We start from the raw sequence: 17,133 nt of genomic DNA, 5'->3' as shown, positions 1-17,133 counted from the left end.
ATTTTTTCTTACGCTTCTTCGGTTCATTTGGTTATATTTTTGTTTGCTCTGTAGGTTTACATGGTGTGGATAATGGGATTTTAATATTTGACAAGGTTCGAATTCCAAGGGAGAACCTACTGGATAAGTGAGTAACCCTTCTCCACCATGTTAATTTCACTGTTCATATAAAATGATTGTTCCCTCAAAGTAGACTCAGATGTCATAGGTCCCAAAGAGGTTTTTGACTTCTGTGTCTGGTTCATTCTTGGGATTATAAGAGCACAGAACCAGAGTTTGAAGGGACTTCAGGGAACATTGCTCATTGCCACTCCTCCAATCCACTCCTCCCTCAGCAAGTAATCAGAACAATACTACAATTGATTCTAGAAAGGACACATGGCTCCATTCACCATCCCTGGCTGCCACTCCTCTATATGTGTTGTTTCCCTCATTAGAATATAATCTTCTTGAGGACTTGGACTGTCTTTTTTTTTTTGTATTTGTCCAGTATTTAAGTCACATTTAAGTTCTTAATAAAAGGTCATTCATTCAATCATTCTTCCAGATTGATATTTTTGTGATGGTAAATTAGCCCATCTTTTGTTTCAATTCTTCTCTAGCCCTTAGGCACTTCATATGCAAGTCAAAACATGACTCACATGATGTCTTTGGTCCTCTTTGAGAACTAAGGCCTACCACCACCACTGCCATCACCGCCACCACCACTGCTATCACTGCCACCACTACTACTACCACCAGCACTGCCATCACCGCCACCACCACTACCACCACCACCACTGCCATCACTGCTACCACCACTACCACCACCACCACCATTATTCGTCTAGTTCATCCCTATCATTTTTCCAGATGAGGACCCTGAGGCTGGGGGACAGAGAGGGTGTGTGTGGTGTGTGTGGGGGTGTTAGGTGATTTGTCCAAGGTAATCCAGGTGGTTATCACTATTGGGGAACAAGCATTTATTAATGCCTACTAAATGCTAGGCACTATGTTAAGCTCTTTATAAATATCTCATTTTATCCTTACAACAACCATGGGAGGTAGGTACTATTGTTTTACCCATTTTACAATACAGGAAATGGAGAGAGACAGAGGTTAAGTGACTTTCCCAGGGTTGAGATAGCTAGTAAATCTCTGAGAGCAGATTTGAACTCAGGACTTCCTGGCTCCAGGCCCAGTGCCGTACCACCAACTTTTCTCTGTTGATGTTAAGGTCTGAACCTTTAATCCTAGAGTTAGTACTTTTTCCTCCTATTTAGGAATAGTTGGGTAGGAGGTAGTAGTTTTTTACTTTTTGAGATTATTTTAAAAGGCAAGTTCATGAATGACAGTGATGGTTTGCATGCTTTTAGCTAATGTTGGAAGTGCAACATCAGTATCAAGTGAATGTAAATGAAGATTGGGTATTTGGGGTTATGTTTTGCCTGCAAAAGTGGTTTGTACTTTTCTAGGAATGGAAAAGGAAGGGAAGCAGCAGTGGTTCTACTACTACTCTATCCTTTAGTGAGATGAAATATGGCCCAGACAATACCTAGAAGTCTTACCTGCTGAAGACTGCTCATTAGCCTAATGCCAATAGAGCTAAGGAAATTGATCAACACTGAATGACGAGGTAGACATGAACTGGAAAAGAGGACATACATTTCTCATATCTCATAGAGATGAAGTGGAGAGTTAGTCACATGTATAACTGAATTTGATGAGGAGAGCCAATTTGAGACTGGAATCAAATTGATGCACTCAAAGGCATCATGATCACCTATGAAATCAGTATGGGGGAGGTAGATCAGGGCCTAGAATGAAGCTTCAGTGCACAGGAAGGCTGGCCAGTGGGCACATAAATGGTTTGATAGCCATCAGTCAAAGCTAGATCCTGAAGTAGACTCCAGGGAAATTTTATTTCAATAGGACTTCTACTGCCATAGTAGTCCTGTCTATGTCAGGCACTTCTGGGAGCAGTCAAAGGGAACCAGTTTATATCTTTCTTGGACTACTTTAAATCAAGTCAGTAGTTAGAATTAAATCAAATTAGTCCTTAGTGCCAATCTAAATCAAGTTAGCTGTTAATGCTTTTTTCTTCTTCATTCTCTGACTTCTCTGTATACTAATGTATTCCCTCAGTAGAGGGAATGTTTTCCATCCTTGTCTATGTACCCATAGCTCCCAGCATAGTGCTTTGCACATTGTGGATATTAAAAGACGTGCAGGATTAAATTGAACTCATTGGGTGTATCCCAAGGATCCCTGCATGCCATATCACTTGATCTCTCTCTCTTTCTCTCTTTGAGGGAGGGATACATCTGAAAGAATATGCCACTGTTGGTTCCAGTGGATGGTATTTTCAACCATGTGAATTTTTTTTAATGACACAAAACATATCCTTGTCTTCCCTCTCTTTTCTTATGTAGGTTTGGTTCCGTGGCACCTGATGGACAATATTATTCACCCATTAAGAACAAAAGTGAAAGATTCAATGTAATGTTGGCAGCTTTGACACCATCCCGATTAGCTCTGACTTTCCAAGCCATGGGAGCCATGAAGGTAGCTTTACTGGCATTTCTTAAATGCACATGCAAATGGTTCTCGTCTCTACTTCATGAATGTTCCCTGGTGAGACCACCACACTTGGAGGCTGAGTAGCTCTTCAGAATGTCAGGGCTGTTTAGGTCAGTTGGTTAGAGCCTGGTGCTAATGAGGCTAGGATTAGCGATTCGATCCCTATTCAGGCCAGATGGCTGCATACACAGGAAAATTTTTGTTCCTCGGCCACAGATGCACCCTTAACGCCAGCCATCTGTTTCACAGATGTGTGTTTCATAGATTAGGAAGGGCACTGGGTAAAAGGGTGTGGATGACTCAGTATAAAATCATCACCACTACTGGAAAAACAATGGTAAGCTCATGCTCTACTCGTGATGGGTCAGCAGAATCCTACGTGTCGATCAGCACACTTTTATTTCACTCTTTGGGGTGGTCTCATTTGCCTGTGGTGGTGTGATGATGTTTGCAGGAGTTGGATTTGCAGGGCTTAAACTCCAGAAGATGGTCAATTTCCTCCAAAGCCTTAGGGTTACACTCATGGAATCTTAGATTTTCAAAGCTAGAAAGCACTTAATCCAAACCCCATCTGAAGCAGGGATTTGATCCTCAACATTTGCATCATACCTGACAAATGGTCAATGACTGAGGACTCACTTCTCCTAAAGTAGCCTATTTGGGGAGGAGTAAGGGGAATGGTTCTAATTGTTAAGAAATTCTTTTCATTACGTTGAGCCTTTATGTTACGTTGTCCTGTAATTTTTAGTCATTGCTTTTAGTAGCTCTCTGCAACCAAATAGAATAAGCATGGCAGCACATGCTTCTAATTCTTGGTATTGGGGAGGCTAAGGCTGGTGGATCTCTTGAGCTTGGAATTTCTGAACTGCATTGCGCTAAGCCTATTGGACATATGTGCTAAGTTTGACATTAAAAGATGAGCCCCCTGAGAATGGTGAGGCCACTAGGGTGCTAAGGAGGAGAGAATTGGCCCAAGTCAGAAACAAATCAAGTCATAATGGGGCAGTCAGGTTGGGATTGCCCCCATGAGTGAATCCTTTACTTCTACCTTGAGTGAGCTAGGGAGATCCAATCATTTTTAAAGAAAACATAATCATTCTTCCACTCACTAAACATTCCTTTAAGTACCTGAAGACATCCCTCATGTCTGTCAAGACTCTGGGGTTGGGCACTTAGTAGGTGCTTAATAATACTTCTTGATTTGACTTCATTCATCCACTTCATTTTACAAATGAGGATACTGAGGACCAGACAAATGAAGTAACTTGGCCAGAGGTTCATAGTAGTAAATGACAGGGCCAGGATTTGAATCCAGGTCCAAATCCAGAGTGTTCACTGTACATTCTTCTGGTTCCAGTCCTTTGAATGTGCATCAACTTGTAAATCAGCAAAGTATCTATAATCTATAATTTCATTAGTGGGGAGAAGTTTCAATGTAGGAATTCTCTCTACCATCCTAGATGACAACCCATGTACAGCTTTGTAGATGTGTCCTGGGACTCATCTTGGAAGTGACTTGCTTAGGGTTATAGTCAGTGTCAGCGATGGCATCTGAACTCAGATTTTCTAATCCCAAGTCTAGAACTCTCCAATATATAAAGCCACATCCAACTTCCCAATATCTTTCCTAAAAACTAGCATTCAGCATGGGCCATGATGTTGCAGATAAAGCCTTTATAAAACATTTCTTCTTGAATAAGACCAATAGTCATACTATTGCTTCATGTTGAGTTTTCAGTTCATTAAAATCCCCCAAGTCGTTGTCTAGCTGGCTGCATTGGTTCTGGCCTGCTCTTGTGCAATTAGGTTGGAGTCTCATGACCTCTGAATGGCTAAGATTCTACCATCTTGACAACAGATGTGCTAAGAGAATAGGGGAAAGGCTCCAAAGGTGTGTCACCCACCTTGTGACACAATATCATTATTACCCAACCTTTTGGTATCAGTTGTACATTAAGACCTCTTCCAGCTTATATGGTGGTGCATTTCATGAAACTCTCCCTAGGGTCACACACAACACAAAACATACAGGCTGAATCCCCCCAAGTAACCAGGTTCTCCAGAACTGCATGGGCATGTCCCGCAAAGGTTTTGCTTGACTCTCTTGCTAACTGCCCTTCCTGATAACAGAATTCTTCAATGTAAAGGTCAGTTAGGAAATTCTGCCCAAGAAACAAGCTTCATGTAGTCTGGCTGCAGGAAACCTCAGCTAGAGAGTGAGGTTGGTGCCATCACCAGGGTTATTGACAACAGCTGCTCCATCCCATCTCACAGATTAATCCAGAAGCATTTGTTAAGCACCTTTGTGTCAGGAATTATGCAAGGTACTGGGGATATGAAGGCAAAAACCAAAAACCACAGCTTCGACCATCAAGAACTTTACATTCTGCTTGGGGAAAATGACACATACCCAGATAAGTCAGTAGAATATACTAAGGAAGGAGGAGGGAGAAAGACAGACAGGAAAGTAATATTTAGGATAGGGATATCAGGAAAGGCCTCATGTAGGAGCTGGGATTTGAAGAGAGTTAGGGAGTTTGCTAAGTAGAAGTGAAGAGGAGCACATCCCAGAAATCAGGGACAGGCAAAGGCATGTAGACAGGGATTGGATTGTCATTAGTAAATAAACATGTATTAATCACTTGCTATATGCCAGACATTGTGCTAATCACTGGGGATACAAAAAGTAACAAAAGACAATTTCTGCTCTCAGTCTAATGCTCTACGTGTCAAATCAGAGCAATAGTAAGTAGACCATTTGGGTGGGAACACAGATTCCATGAAAGCGAGTACTTGATACTTATCAGCTTCCATGAGCTGATTGTTAAATTTGCAGTATGAGTATTTATACGTCAGAAGTTAACTGATGCCACAAATCAGGGCTTATTTTTATTGTTTTTGTTGATTTTCTAGACTTAAAAAAGTGATTGAGAAAAATGTTACCAATGAAGATTAAAATTAAAACTGGTGTGTGTGTATAAAATTGTTTATTTTTTATGTTTTTTGGAGATCTGGATGTGAAACGTTTGCCAGCACATCATTGCTAATAGGAACTAAGCCTCGAAAAGTAGATTTGTGCTAGTTTGTGAAAGTCTTTAAATGTCAACCAGAGGAATTTGAATTTTATAGTAGAAGTGATAAGGAGTCACTGGGGATTTTTGAGAAGGGAGTGGCATAGTCAGTGTAAGTAAGGCGGATTTTAGTGTGTGTAAAGTGAGTTTTTGGTATTATTTCCCACAGTTCACTTTCCCAGGATCTATAGTCATAACAATCTCCTGGTCCCAGGTATTAGATATGAGTTCCCACAGTTATGGTTCAAAACATCTCCCCCATGCTTGTGCAGAGTTATATAATGACAAATGATATAAACATCTACTGTGGCTGCTTGGTGAGATACAGGGATGAGGTGATGTAAACTTGTGAAGCTATTGCTGGCAATGTGCCTTTTTTGTCTACTACTCTATAAAACAGGTGGTCACGGGTCAGGGAATGGGGAACCTTAGGGGGAATCTTAGGGACAAATGCACAAATGCTGGGTGTGCCTCAACTGGTCCCCATTGAAGCTTGGGGGGAACCTTGGAGGGAACCTTAGGGTTGACTGCACAAGCTGGAATGCTGTACATGCCTTGATCATCCCCTATCAAGGTTGGGGGGATGGGAAATCTGTGTTTTTGTAGAGGCAGTTGCCCCCCCTTCTTTGCCCTTGCAAAAAAAGGTGATTAGGGAATACTGTAGGAACTGGTTCTTCCAGCAACCATTTGAGAAAACTAGACTAGAATAAAGTAAGATTATTAACCCCTTCTTAGTATCTTTCTTGTCTGATCAAATCAAGAGTGAACCTGTGCTAGCAGCCATTCTGTGTGCTGTATTTATTTCTCTTACAGTCAGACATGTACTTCAGGAATATCTATTAAGCAGCCATTGCCTTGTATTCTTGATTATGGTGACAATTGAATTTTTGAATTTACTTTACATTTACCTCTGCTAAATTTCATTTTATTAGGACTAGTTAACACATAATTCCAATCTGTTCAGATCTTTTTGAATCCTAGCTCTGTCATCCAACATATTAATTATCCATCCTACTTGCTGTCGTCTGAAAATTTGACATGCATGCCCACCTGTACCTTCATCTAAGATATTGATAAAAATGTTAACCAGAATAGGTGCATGGAAAGGATCCTTTAGGGACTTCTCTCAAGGGAAAAATGGAGTTACTGTATCAGCATTCTGTGATACTGGTTGTTTAAGCCAGTGTTAACTGGCTACCTACCTACCTATTCTGTTCTAGTCTACATCTCTCTTGTTCACAAGACTCTCATGGGTCTCTGCTGAAATCATGGCATACTAACTTTGTTTACTGCATTTCCATGATTCACCACTTTGGTGATCTTGTGGGGCAAAAAGGAACATCAGGTTAGCATATTCTTACTGAATCCATGCTGACTTGGAGTGGTCACCCATTCCCTAAAATGGGTACAAGCCATCAGTCATCTCTTTGATAAAACATTTACACGTTTTGTCAGTAATTGATATCCATCTTACTTAGTTTGTAGTATTTACTACTAATAGTATCTACTATAGAATCGACTACTAATAGTGGCATAGAATGGAATCCGGACCACTAATAGAATCTTCTGTGCTGCTAATAAAGTATACTGTTTCCATGTTGAAAATCAGGAGATGTTTGCTCATCTCCAGTCCCACAGTACCTCTGCCATCTTCATGATTCCACAGAGATTACTGACAATGATTTGGCAATCGTAGGCATAGCACGATGTGCTGGTTAGCCCACATATGCAGTCCTATCTTCACATTTGGTGCCAGATTTCAGGAAGGACATTGCCAAGCTATAGTACGTTTGGTAAAGGTGATCAAGGTGGGAAGAAGGATAGAAATCTGCTGGGTTGCCTAGTTTAGAGAAGGGACAACTCTTCAAGGATGTGATTGTAATATGTAAATATCTGAAGGGTTGTCTGTGTGGAAGAGGAATTGTGAGACTTGTCTGCTCAGCTTCAGAAGGCAGATCTAGAAGCACTGGAGGAAAGTTGTGGAGAGAAAGATTTTGACTTCATTATAAGGAAAAATTTTCTAACAATTAGGATTGTCCAAAAGTGGAATCAGTGGTTTCCCCTAAACGGTGATGAATTCTTCCTCATTAGATCTTCAGCTGGTTGAGGCTTTACCTTCTCATAGATACTTTCTCAGGTATAGGATGGCTTCTAATACCCTTCCAGTTCAGAGATTTGATGACATTTAGTTTGTTCATTATGTTGGGTGTTGTTCATCTTGCACTCATTGAGGGTGATGAGGAACTTTCTTACCACCTCCTCATCCATCTTACTTTGAAACTTAGGGTTTTACAGGCAGCTTGGAATGAAAAACTCTTTCTTGTCTTCTAAATCCTATTTGACTAATTGGTTCCCAGTGCTCTCTCCATCTCGGTTTCAGCTTTGGGCAATGAAAGCGAGTGGAGGGGCAGATGAGACACGTACATGACCCCAGTGTCAACCCCTTATGATGCTCCTTTTCTTATTGGGGGAAGCAGTTTCCCTTTGACCACTAACCCTTCTCTGTGCCCTAGTGGACAGGATGTTGACACAAAATTGCTAATGTATACCTAACACTTCATTACTAAGATCTCTAGGCTTCCTTACAGTTTTATAGATTTACATATTAGACTGAAAAGGGTGATTTAAAAAAGAAAAAAGAAATCAATAACAACAAACCCTAAATTTAACAACATAAAAATTTTTTACAAACAGAGATATAATGTGATTTCCTTATAAATGGCTTAGAAGTTCTACTATAAACACATGTTTGGGAAGGAACAAATTATTCCACATCAACTACATTGTGTTCCTAATCCATTTTGGTGTGTATGTGTGTGCATGTGTGTGTATATGTGTGTATACACATGCATACATGTATATACACATGCGCACATGTGTCTGGAATTAGGTGGTCTGCTGCTAATTTTTGATGTTATTACAGGCCTCAGTCATACCTGCTTATATCACCAATGAAGAAACCGAGGCAGTTTTGTAATGAAGTCACCAGTACTCAAGTTAGGATTTTGGCCAAAAATGAGGGCAGAGCTTTCCTTCCAAACTATATGCAATCAATCATTGACTCATTTTCATAGCCACAGAAAGAGGCAAATAAGAGAAGCTATCCTAGCTTGGAATTGCATTGAAGGAATTGGCTGGAGAGAAAAATGATTCCAATTTTATACAAAGTAGTAATAGCAATTATCTACAAATCTGCAAGTTTAAATGATAGAAGCCTTGAGAAAACCCTGGTAGTGTCTCTCTGAGGAGAGTGCTGGAAGAATATGGGGAACATAGGCCTTTTTGAGTGCTATGAGGTCTAGTTTAAGAATCCCCCACTAGCACCAATTTCAGTCTGTGTGACAATACACAAAGATCTCATGCATATATGGTTTTTCCATTTGAATAGAGCCTATGAATAAAAGCTCAATTGGGGTGAGACAAGGAGTGAATATGCTCCAAGAGAAAGACATGATTTTTCAATAGTCAATTTTTACAGAAGGCAAACAATGAGGTGGCTAATAAAATAAAATAGATAATAATTAAAAAAAGAAATTCCTACCATACTTCATTGATTTCTGCAGCACAGTGAATGCTGATTCCAGGGCCTAAGAGTATATTAGGAAAATCAAAGTATGAACAGTTTCTTTGTAGATAGTTTACAATTCCAATAATCTAGGTTGGGTAAGTCTCAAGGAAGGGGATAATGGCAATATTTGTTGCTTTGGGGGTCCATGTTGGGGAAAGGAGAAGGAGTGGAGGAGGAGCAGGGAATGTGTTTACCCCTTGCTAACTGGATACTTAGCTGTGTTGTTTCTAGGTTGTTGGAGAATTGCAAATGCTGTCAATATCCTTTAAATAAAATACCTTGGAGTAAAGCCCTGGTCACCCCACCTAGCTGGGGTCATTTTCCTTAAAACACACACACACACACACACACACGCACACACACACAGACACACACACACACACACACACACACTTCACCCTTGCCACCCTCTTCACAAAGCTGCCTCATACTCACTGATCGGAAATGAAAATACCAAGAACCAGACACTAACTCGGAAGTGAAGAGACAGTAGGAATATTTGAAAGCAGTGCTCCAAAAGTGAACTGCACCCTTAACAAAACCCTGTGTGATATAAATCCCATTGACACCAATGTGAGCACCTGCCACCAGGCTCCCCTCACCCCCTCACTCCCCTTCTCTCGAAGAAAGAGAGCTTGTCACATAATAATAGGATCTGGCTGGAGCTCTGGTGGACATCAGATCCATCCTCCACTTTTGTGGCCCAACTGATTTAATCAGCCATGATAGATAGTGACCTTGGCCCGTGTGATCTCATCTCGAATGTCTCCAGTGAGGATGATTTCACCACCTTTCTTGGCAGCTCCTCCACTTCTATGGCTATAACACATGACATATGTTTTCCCTGTTGAAACTTAAGCTTATCCCTTCTATTTTTGCTTTCACTGATGAGTGGGAAAATGGCCCTCTTTTTTCTCTTCTGCCTTCGTCATATATTAGGAAACTGTTACTGTCCCTTCTCACTCATAATGATATTTTTTCTCAAGGCCGGGCATACTTAATGCTTTTAAACTTTGCCCAGAGGTCTTATTTTTCTTGGTTATCTCTCCTTTCCATTGTTCTTCTTGGTCCTTGACTATTTTCTTTGAAAAGTGTGCCTAATAGGCCATCTCTCATTTGAATCTAGAATACCTTGGCAGATTCAGTGATTAACAAAACAAAAGAATAAGGAAATTAAGATGTATGGCCAGGGAGGGGTGGAAGAATTTTGGACCATGTTCAGAAATAGGGAAGGTCTGTTGCAAATGGAGAGAGGTGGGGTATCTGGGTGAAGGAGTAAAAGATAGAGATATTTAAGGATTTGGGAAACTTATACCCTAAGGTTTTTTGGGGGGGTTCACCCCAAAAGTATATCAGGTAGTATTAGAGAGGTAAAGCATTGAAAGGGGGAGAAAACTTAACCTTACAGTAACTAAAACTTGCATAACAAAAACTTGTTCCCTCAAATCAGAAGTTGTCTGTTTCCATATTGTATTACATTAGTCATATTTTACTTTCAAGCCTTAGCCACAGAATATCTGAGCTGGGGAGGATCTAAACAGCTATCTGGTATCACCCATATGGTTCTCTGCTTTTTACTAATACAGTTTGTGGATGCCTTTCGTCTTTACTTCTTAGTCCTTTCCCTCCTTCCCCCTGTGCCAAACTCTTCCTTGTGGAAAAGCAAAACAACAGAGCAAAACCATCTGATCAAGAAGCCATGACTGACTATGTACAGCATTCTGTCCTGGTAATGCCTCGTATCTACTGTGAGAATGAAGGCATAGTTCAATATCAGGACCTTCTCTGGTTTTTCTTTGTCTTTATTATTTAACTTCTTTTTAGCGGGCTTTTCGTCTATATTTCTGAAGAAGGTGGTGGAATCTGCTTTCCCTGGAGATCCTGAAAATATACCAAGTCTTTTCAGTTTATACTAATTTGGATGAGTCTGCTCAAAGGCTTATTGAAATGTCCATTCCTATAGCAAAAGTCTCTGGGATTAGAACCCCTGCTGAATCCCCAATGGACAATAGTAGTGATGAAGAGATGGTCAGCCCCTGGTTCCTTTAGATCACCCTCAAAACTCCCATATTTTCAGGGGGAAAAATCACTTCTGCTAAAAGGACTGTCAGTAAACATTTAGTAAGCCCTTACTACATTCCAGGAACTTTGTTATGTGCTGGGAATGCTAAGAAATGCAAAGAGCTCACCATCTAATGGAGGTGATAACATGCAATCAGCTATATACAAACAAGATACATACAGGATACATTGGAGATAATTCTTCAGCCTATAGGAGGGCTGGGAGAAATTTTTGCAATGGGACTTTAGTTGAAACTTGAAGGGAGTCAGGAAAGCCAAGATGCAGAGATGAGAAAGGGATAGGGGACAGACAGGGAAAGGGCTTGGAGCTGGGAGAGTGTCCTGTGTGAGTCCAGGCTCAGATTGCAGAGTATGTATGATGGCATAAGCTGTAGGAAGACTAGGGAGGTAGGAAGGGGGAAGTTTATGAAGTGTTTTAAAAGTCAATCAGAGGATTTCCATTTGACCCTGGATACCCAGGAAGATGCTTAAAGACTGGCTATTGCTGGGGGCTAGGGAGTGCAGTGGGAGGTAGGGTAGGGTTAGAAAGCACCAGAGGTCAGTGAAGCGGGGGACGTTGACAGGTGGACAACAGGAGTGGAAGAAGCAGCTCTGTTATAGGAAGAGGATTCTACAGTGAGGAGGGGGTAGTTATCTGATTTAAGACAACTTTGGCACTGTGGGTTAGGATAAGAAGTGGGTAACTGAACAGCCCTATCATTGTTGTCATTCAGTCGTTTCAGTTGTGTCTGATGCTTTGTGACCCCATCTGGTTTTGGGTTTTTTTGGAACTGGTTTTCCATTTCATTCTCCAATTCATTTTATAGATGAAGAAACTGAGACAAACAGGGTTAAGTGACTTGCTCAGGGTCACATAGCTAGTAACTGTCTGAGACCCAATTTGAACTCATGAAGATGAGTCTTCCTGACTCCAGGCACAGTGCTCTATCCACTGTATCATCTAGCTGCTTGAAGAGTGCCATGAGCACTCTCTAAATTTTCTACTCTGGGGCAAAGCTCTGTTGGCCTCACCCTCATTATGACTTTGGTGCCTAGCACAGTGCTTTGTTGTCCAAGAGGTAATCAATGTGCGCATGTGTTGGTAATGATCTTTACCTACCTTTTTCCAAGTTTTAGTTCTTTATCTTCTGTGTCCAAATTGTCATTGTGACTAAGCTCTTACGAACCGTGGGGATGACTTAATAAAATGAAGTTTTGTGGTAGAATAATAGACTCTTGGAACTGGAAGGAACCTTACAATCCGGGGTTCTGAACCTTTCTTGTGTCATGAACCTGTTTGGAAGTCAGATGGAGCCTATGGAGAATCCTCCATTCCTTCCATGTTTACTGGCAGCCCTTCTAGCAGAAGTAATCCTCTCCCCCTACCCCTACCCCCACCCCCACCCCCACCCCTCACCCCCGACCCCTGAGAATATGGGAGTCCTAAGGGACATTTAAAGGAACTAGAGGTCGACTATCCCTTCATCACTACTATTGTCCATTGGGGATTCAGCAGGGGTTCTAATCCCAGAGACTCTTGCTATTCTAAAAGAATAATGTTTTTAAATGTTAAAATAAAATGCATAGGATTACAAAGGAAACCAATTACATGGAAATGAGGTTATCAAAATATTTTTTAAAACTCAAATTTGACTTTAGGTCAAGAATCCTTGTTATAGATCTCATCTCACTCTTTTCTTTTAAAGTCAAGGAAACAGATACTCCCAAAGATAAGGTGATTTGCTTAACCTCTCCCAGACAGTTTTGTGCTGAGGTGGTACAATGGCCAAGTCTCTTGACTCCCCCCCCCCACCCACCCACTATGGCCTCCCTATACTGTGGCTGTTTTACAGAGGATGGTGGTTTTCTTTCCCAGGACTGCTTAAACAACTAAGGAAGGATTTACGAAGGATGCTCTGACAGTGAGAACTGCTAAATATTTTGAAAGATGTCTGCACAGCTGGGCAGGGTAGGGCAGGGCAGGGCAGGGATGGGATGTCTGAGGGGTCAGGGCCCAGTGTCTAGTGATGAGGAGCAGGAGAAGCCTGTAGCAATCAAGGTCCAGGCAGCAGACAGGGCTAAGGGGATCTGGCTAAAGACTGAGTGCCGAGAAATCAGCTAAGAGATCGAGGAACTGGCAAGTGTCTAGGTGCCTTTAGGTAGGAGGAGCACTAGAAAACAGAAGATCCTAAAAGCCAGTTCTGTCCCTATGGCCCAGGGGGTTTTGCCCCTTGAACTTATCCATATTCTTTGCTGTGAAGGGGGAGGCAAGGCCTCACAGGTGTATTGTGGTAGAAGGAAGTACCCCACAGGTGAAACTTATACCTGATTAAGGTGAGGGGAGAGGGCTAGACCTTCCCGAAGGTTCTCACAGGTAATCACTGAAACTTTCTCACTCAGAGTTGAACAATATGATGCATACCTATGTCTAGGATGCTTTGACTATTGACTCACCTGGATTTTCAATAGAACGGACTGGCCGTGTCTTATGTTCCTTCTCCACCTCAGGTTTCTGTGAATCTATGAGAATGGCATTTTGTGACCTCCTAACCTAACATCACTTGCTCCTTTTGAGAGTTTGTGGTAAATCTTAATTAGATCCCAGCTGAGAAATTTTACCTGAGCCCTCAGGTGTTGCTGCCACCAGGTGTTAGCACGTATCTATTTGATAGCAATGACTGAATAGTCTGACAAGCTCAGGAATGTATAACCAAGATTCAGGCAGAACACAATTAAAGATTGTTTTCTCTGTCCCCTCTCTTCCTGTTGAAACCATTTGTTAATATTCACTATGTGAAATTTGATTTTAAATTTTGTTAAAGACCTAAAAGTCATGAGTAAAAAGTAGGTGCTCAGTAAATAGTTTAAAAATTTTTATTAATGCTATTTGATTTTGTACCACAGTCATTTCTTTATGTACTCTCTCCTTTAACTGAACACAGAAAAATAGTTCAATGAGGCCAACTCACACTGAACTCATATGTGACAGTGTATGCAACCTATACCACATGTCTCTACCAAAACGTGTAAGGTGTTTTTTTAATCTGTTCTTCAGGATCAAGAGTGATCATTAAAATTAGTTAGAGTTGATCTGCCTTTTAATATTTCTCTCATTTTCTTTCTTGATGACCATTTACTTTCTGTAATTTCTTTAGACAAAATCTCCAAATCACAGTATTTGAGAGTTAAAAGTCTTTTGTTGTGGTGGTTTTTTAGTCATTTTTCAGTCCTGTTCAACTCTTTGTGACCCAGTTTTCCTTGCAAAGGTAACAGCCATTCCCTCCTCCAGCTCATTTTACAGATGAGGAAACTGAGGCAAACAGGGTTAAGTGACTTGCCCAGGGTCACATAGATAGTAAATGTCTGAGATTCGCCCAGCATCGTATCCACTACGCTACCTAGATACCCAGAGGGACCTTAGCAGTTACCTAATCCAACTCCAACCCCAAAAAGAATCCCTGCCATGATGTGTACCTGACAAGTGGGCATCTAGGATTTGTACTTGGTTTTGAGCCAAACAGAATGAACCTGATTCCTCTTTTACAAGGTAACCCTTATAATACTTAAAGATAGGTATCTTCTCCCCCTGAATCTTCTCTAGGGTAAATTCTCAAGATTCCTTCAGTTGATCCTCATGTGGTTTAGTCACCCCTTTCTCAGCATTCTCCAGCTTGTCAATATCCTTCTTAAAATCTAAGTCTCACAACCTATATTGGCATGATAAGGGCAAAGTAAATAGGGATTCTCACTTCCTTATTCTTAGATGCTAGCCTTCTGCTAATGTGCCCCAAGAGTTCAATAGCTTTTTGGGGCCATCATATTATACTGCTATCACACACTGAGCTTCTGGTCCACTAAAACTGCCAGATCTTTTTAAGATAGAATTTTTTTTTTTAAAAAGTGGCTTCCTTAAGATCATAGTATTTTTAGATCTAGAGCTGGAAACAAACTCAGAGGTCACCTAGTCCAATCCTTTTGTTTTAGCCATGTGGCAACTGAGGCCCCAGACACTTTGTAGCTGTGTGACTCTGGGCAAGTCACTTGACCCTGTTTGCCTCAGTTTCCTCATCTGTAAAAATGAACTGGAGAAGGAAATGGCAAACCATTCCAGTATCTTTGCTAAGAAAACCCAAAAGGGGGTCACAAAGAGTTGGACATGACTGAAATGACTGAACAAAGACAACAACTTGAGGCCCAAGGACATTAAATGATTTTCCCAAGGTCATACAGGTAGTAAACATTAGTGGTGGGATTTGAATACAGATTCTCTGGTTCCAGAGCCATTATTCTTTTCATTATACTGCATGACTCCCTATGTCTCCTCCATCTTATACTCACAAAATCATTTATACAAGATCAAATATCCTTAGTAAATTTCTTCTTCTTAGATTTCAGTTCAGTATTCTAGCTTGTCAAGATCGTTTTGGATCTTAACTGCATAATCTAGTGTGTCAGATATCCTTCTCAGCTTTGTGTCATTTGCAAATCTGATAAAAATATTAAATAGCACAGGACGAAGGGCAGATCTGTACACTGTCTCACTAACATCATCCTGCCAAGCTGACATGAACAACTACCTTTTAGATTCTTCCATTTAGAGTTCTGAATTCATCTAATTGTATTATCATCTAGTCTACATCTCTCCATCTTTCTCATAGGAATATGGTAAGATGCTTTATCTGATACTTTGCTAAACTTTAGGTGAACCATGTCTATAGCATTCCCCTGACCCACTAGTTTAGAAGCTCTGTCAAAAAAAAAAGGAAAGGAAATGAGATTAGTCTTTTCTTAATGAAATCATGCTGGGTCTTTGTGATCCTGATTTCCTTTTTTTTTTTTTTTTTTGAACTAAGTGTCCACTAACCATCTCTCTAAGAGTCCTGTACACAATTCTGGCAGGAGCTGAAGTCAAGCCTATTGACCTAGAACTTCTAAACTATTCATTCAGTCAATAAGCATTTATTAAATGTCTACTGCATACCAGTCACTGTGCTAAGTGATGGAATACAAAAGCTGAAGACAGTCCCTGCTCTGAAGCAGCTCTCAGTCTAATGGAGGAGACCACATGCTAGTACAAAGCAAGGCATATACAGGATAAAGGACAGATAATCAACAGGGAAGAGACTAACTTTAAAAGGGACTGGGAAAAGCTTCTTGTAGAAGGTAGGAATTTACCTGGGACTTGAAGAAAGGCAGGTAAACCAAGAGGGAAAGATGAGGAGGGAGAGCATTCCAAATTTAGATGACAGCCAAGGAAAACATCTGGAGGCTGGAGATAGAGTGTTGCTCCAGAAACAACATGGAGACCAATGTCACTGGATTATAGAGCATATGGTAGAGAGTGGGAGTGGAGTATAGTGTAAGAAGACTGGAAAGGTAGGTTGGAACCAGATTAAAAAGAATTTTAAATGCCAAACAGAAATTTTTGTATTTGATCCTAAGGTGACAGGGAATCATTGGAGTTTACTAAATGGGGTGAGCGGAAGGTAACATAGTCACACCTATGCTTTAAGAACATCCATTTGACAACTGAGTGGAGTTTCTTTCATTATAGTGGGGAGAGACTTAAGGTGGGGAGACCAATTATATTCTTGTGTATCAGCTCCTTGTTAGAGGCATTTTTGGCCTGTCCTTTCCTCTCCACAGACCATTCACTTTAGCAGACAAAATAGAATTAAAATAATCGAGCCCCTCTGTGCCTCTGTGTTGCCAATAATCAACATCCCCTCCATTCTGAGCAATGTTTTGGTCCATGTCCTAGTCTTCCTCTTTCCTCTAATTAGCTAGAACTGTTCTTTTTCTTGTCCTGAGTTTTCCTGACTAGTCTCAGTTCATTCTCAACTTTAGCCTATCTCATACTTTTCTCACAGGACA

General features: G+C 40.8%; 1 protein-coding gene across 5 annotated transcripts in view; it reads left to right on the top strand.

Moving 5' to 3' along the window:
- Positions 1–17,133, top strand: part of ACOXL (acyl-CoA oxidase like) — a 572,636-nt gene that overhangs the window by 94,823 nt on the left and 460,680 nt on the right. For all 5 annotated transcript variants that reach the window (XM_072636271.1, XM_072636277.1, XM_072636298.1 and 2 more), the window contains exons 8-9: positions 55–127; positions 2,412–2,544. In XM_072636271.1, coding sequence (XP_072492372.1) covers positions 55–127; positions 2,412–2,544 — 206 coding nt within the window. The remainder of the gene's footprint in view (positions 1–54; positions 128–2,411; positions 2,545–17,133) is intronic.

Source organism: Notamacropus eugenii, chromosome 1 (genome assembly GCF_028372415.1).
Source record: "Notamacropus eugenii isolate mMacEug1 chromosome 1, mMacEug1.pri_v2, whole genome shotgun sequence".
In the NCBI taxonomy this organism is placed as follows: Eukaryota; Metazoa; Chordata; class Mammalia; order Diprotodontia; family Macropodidae; genus Notamacropus; species Notamacropus eugenii.
The sequence above is the reverse complement of the archived record's forward strand: the minus strand, read 5'-3'. Positions and strand labels throughout refer to the sequence as shown.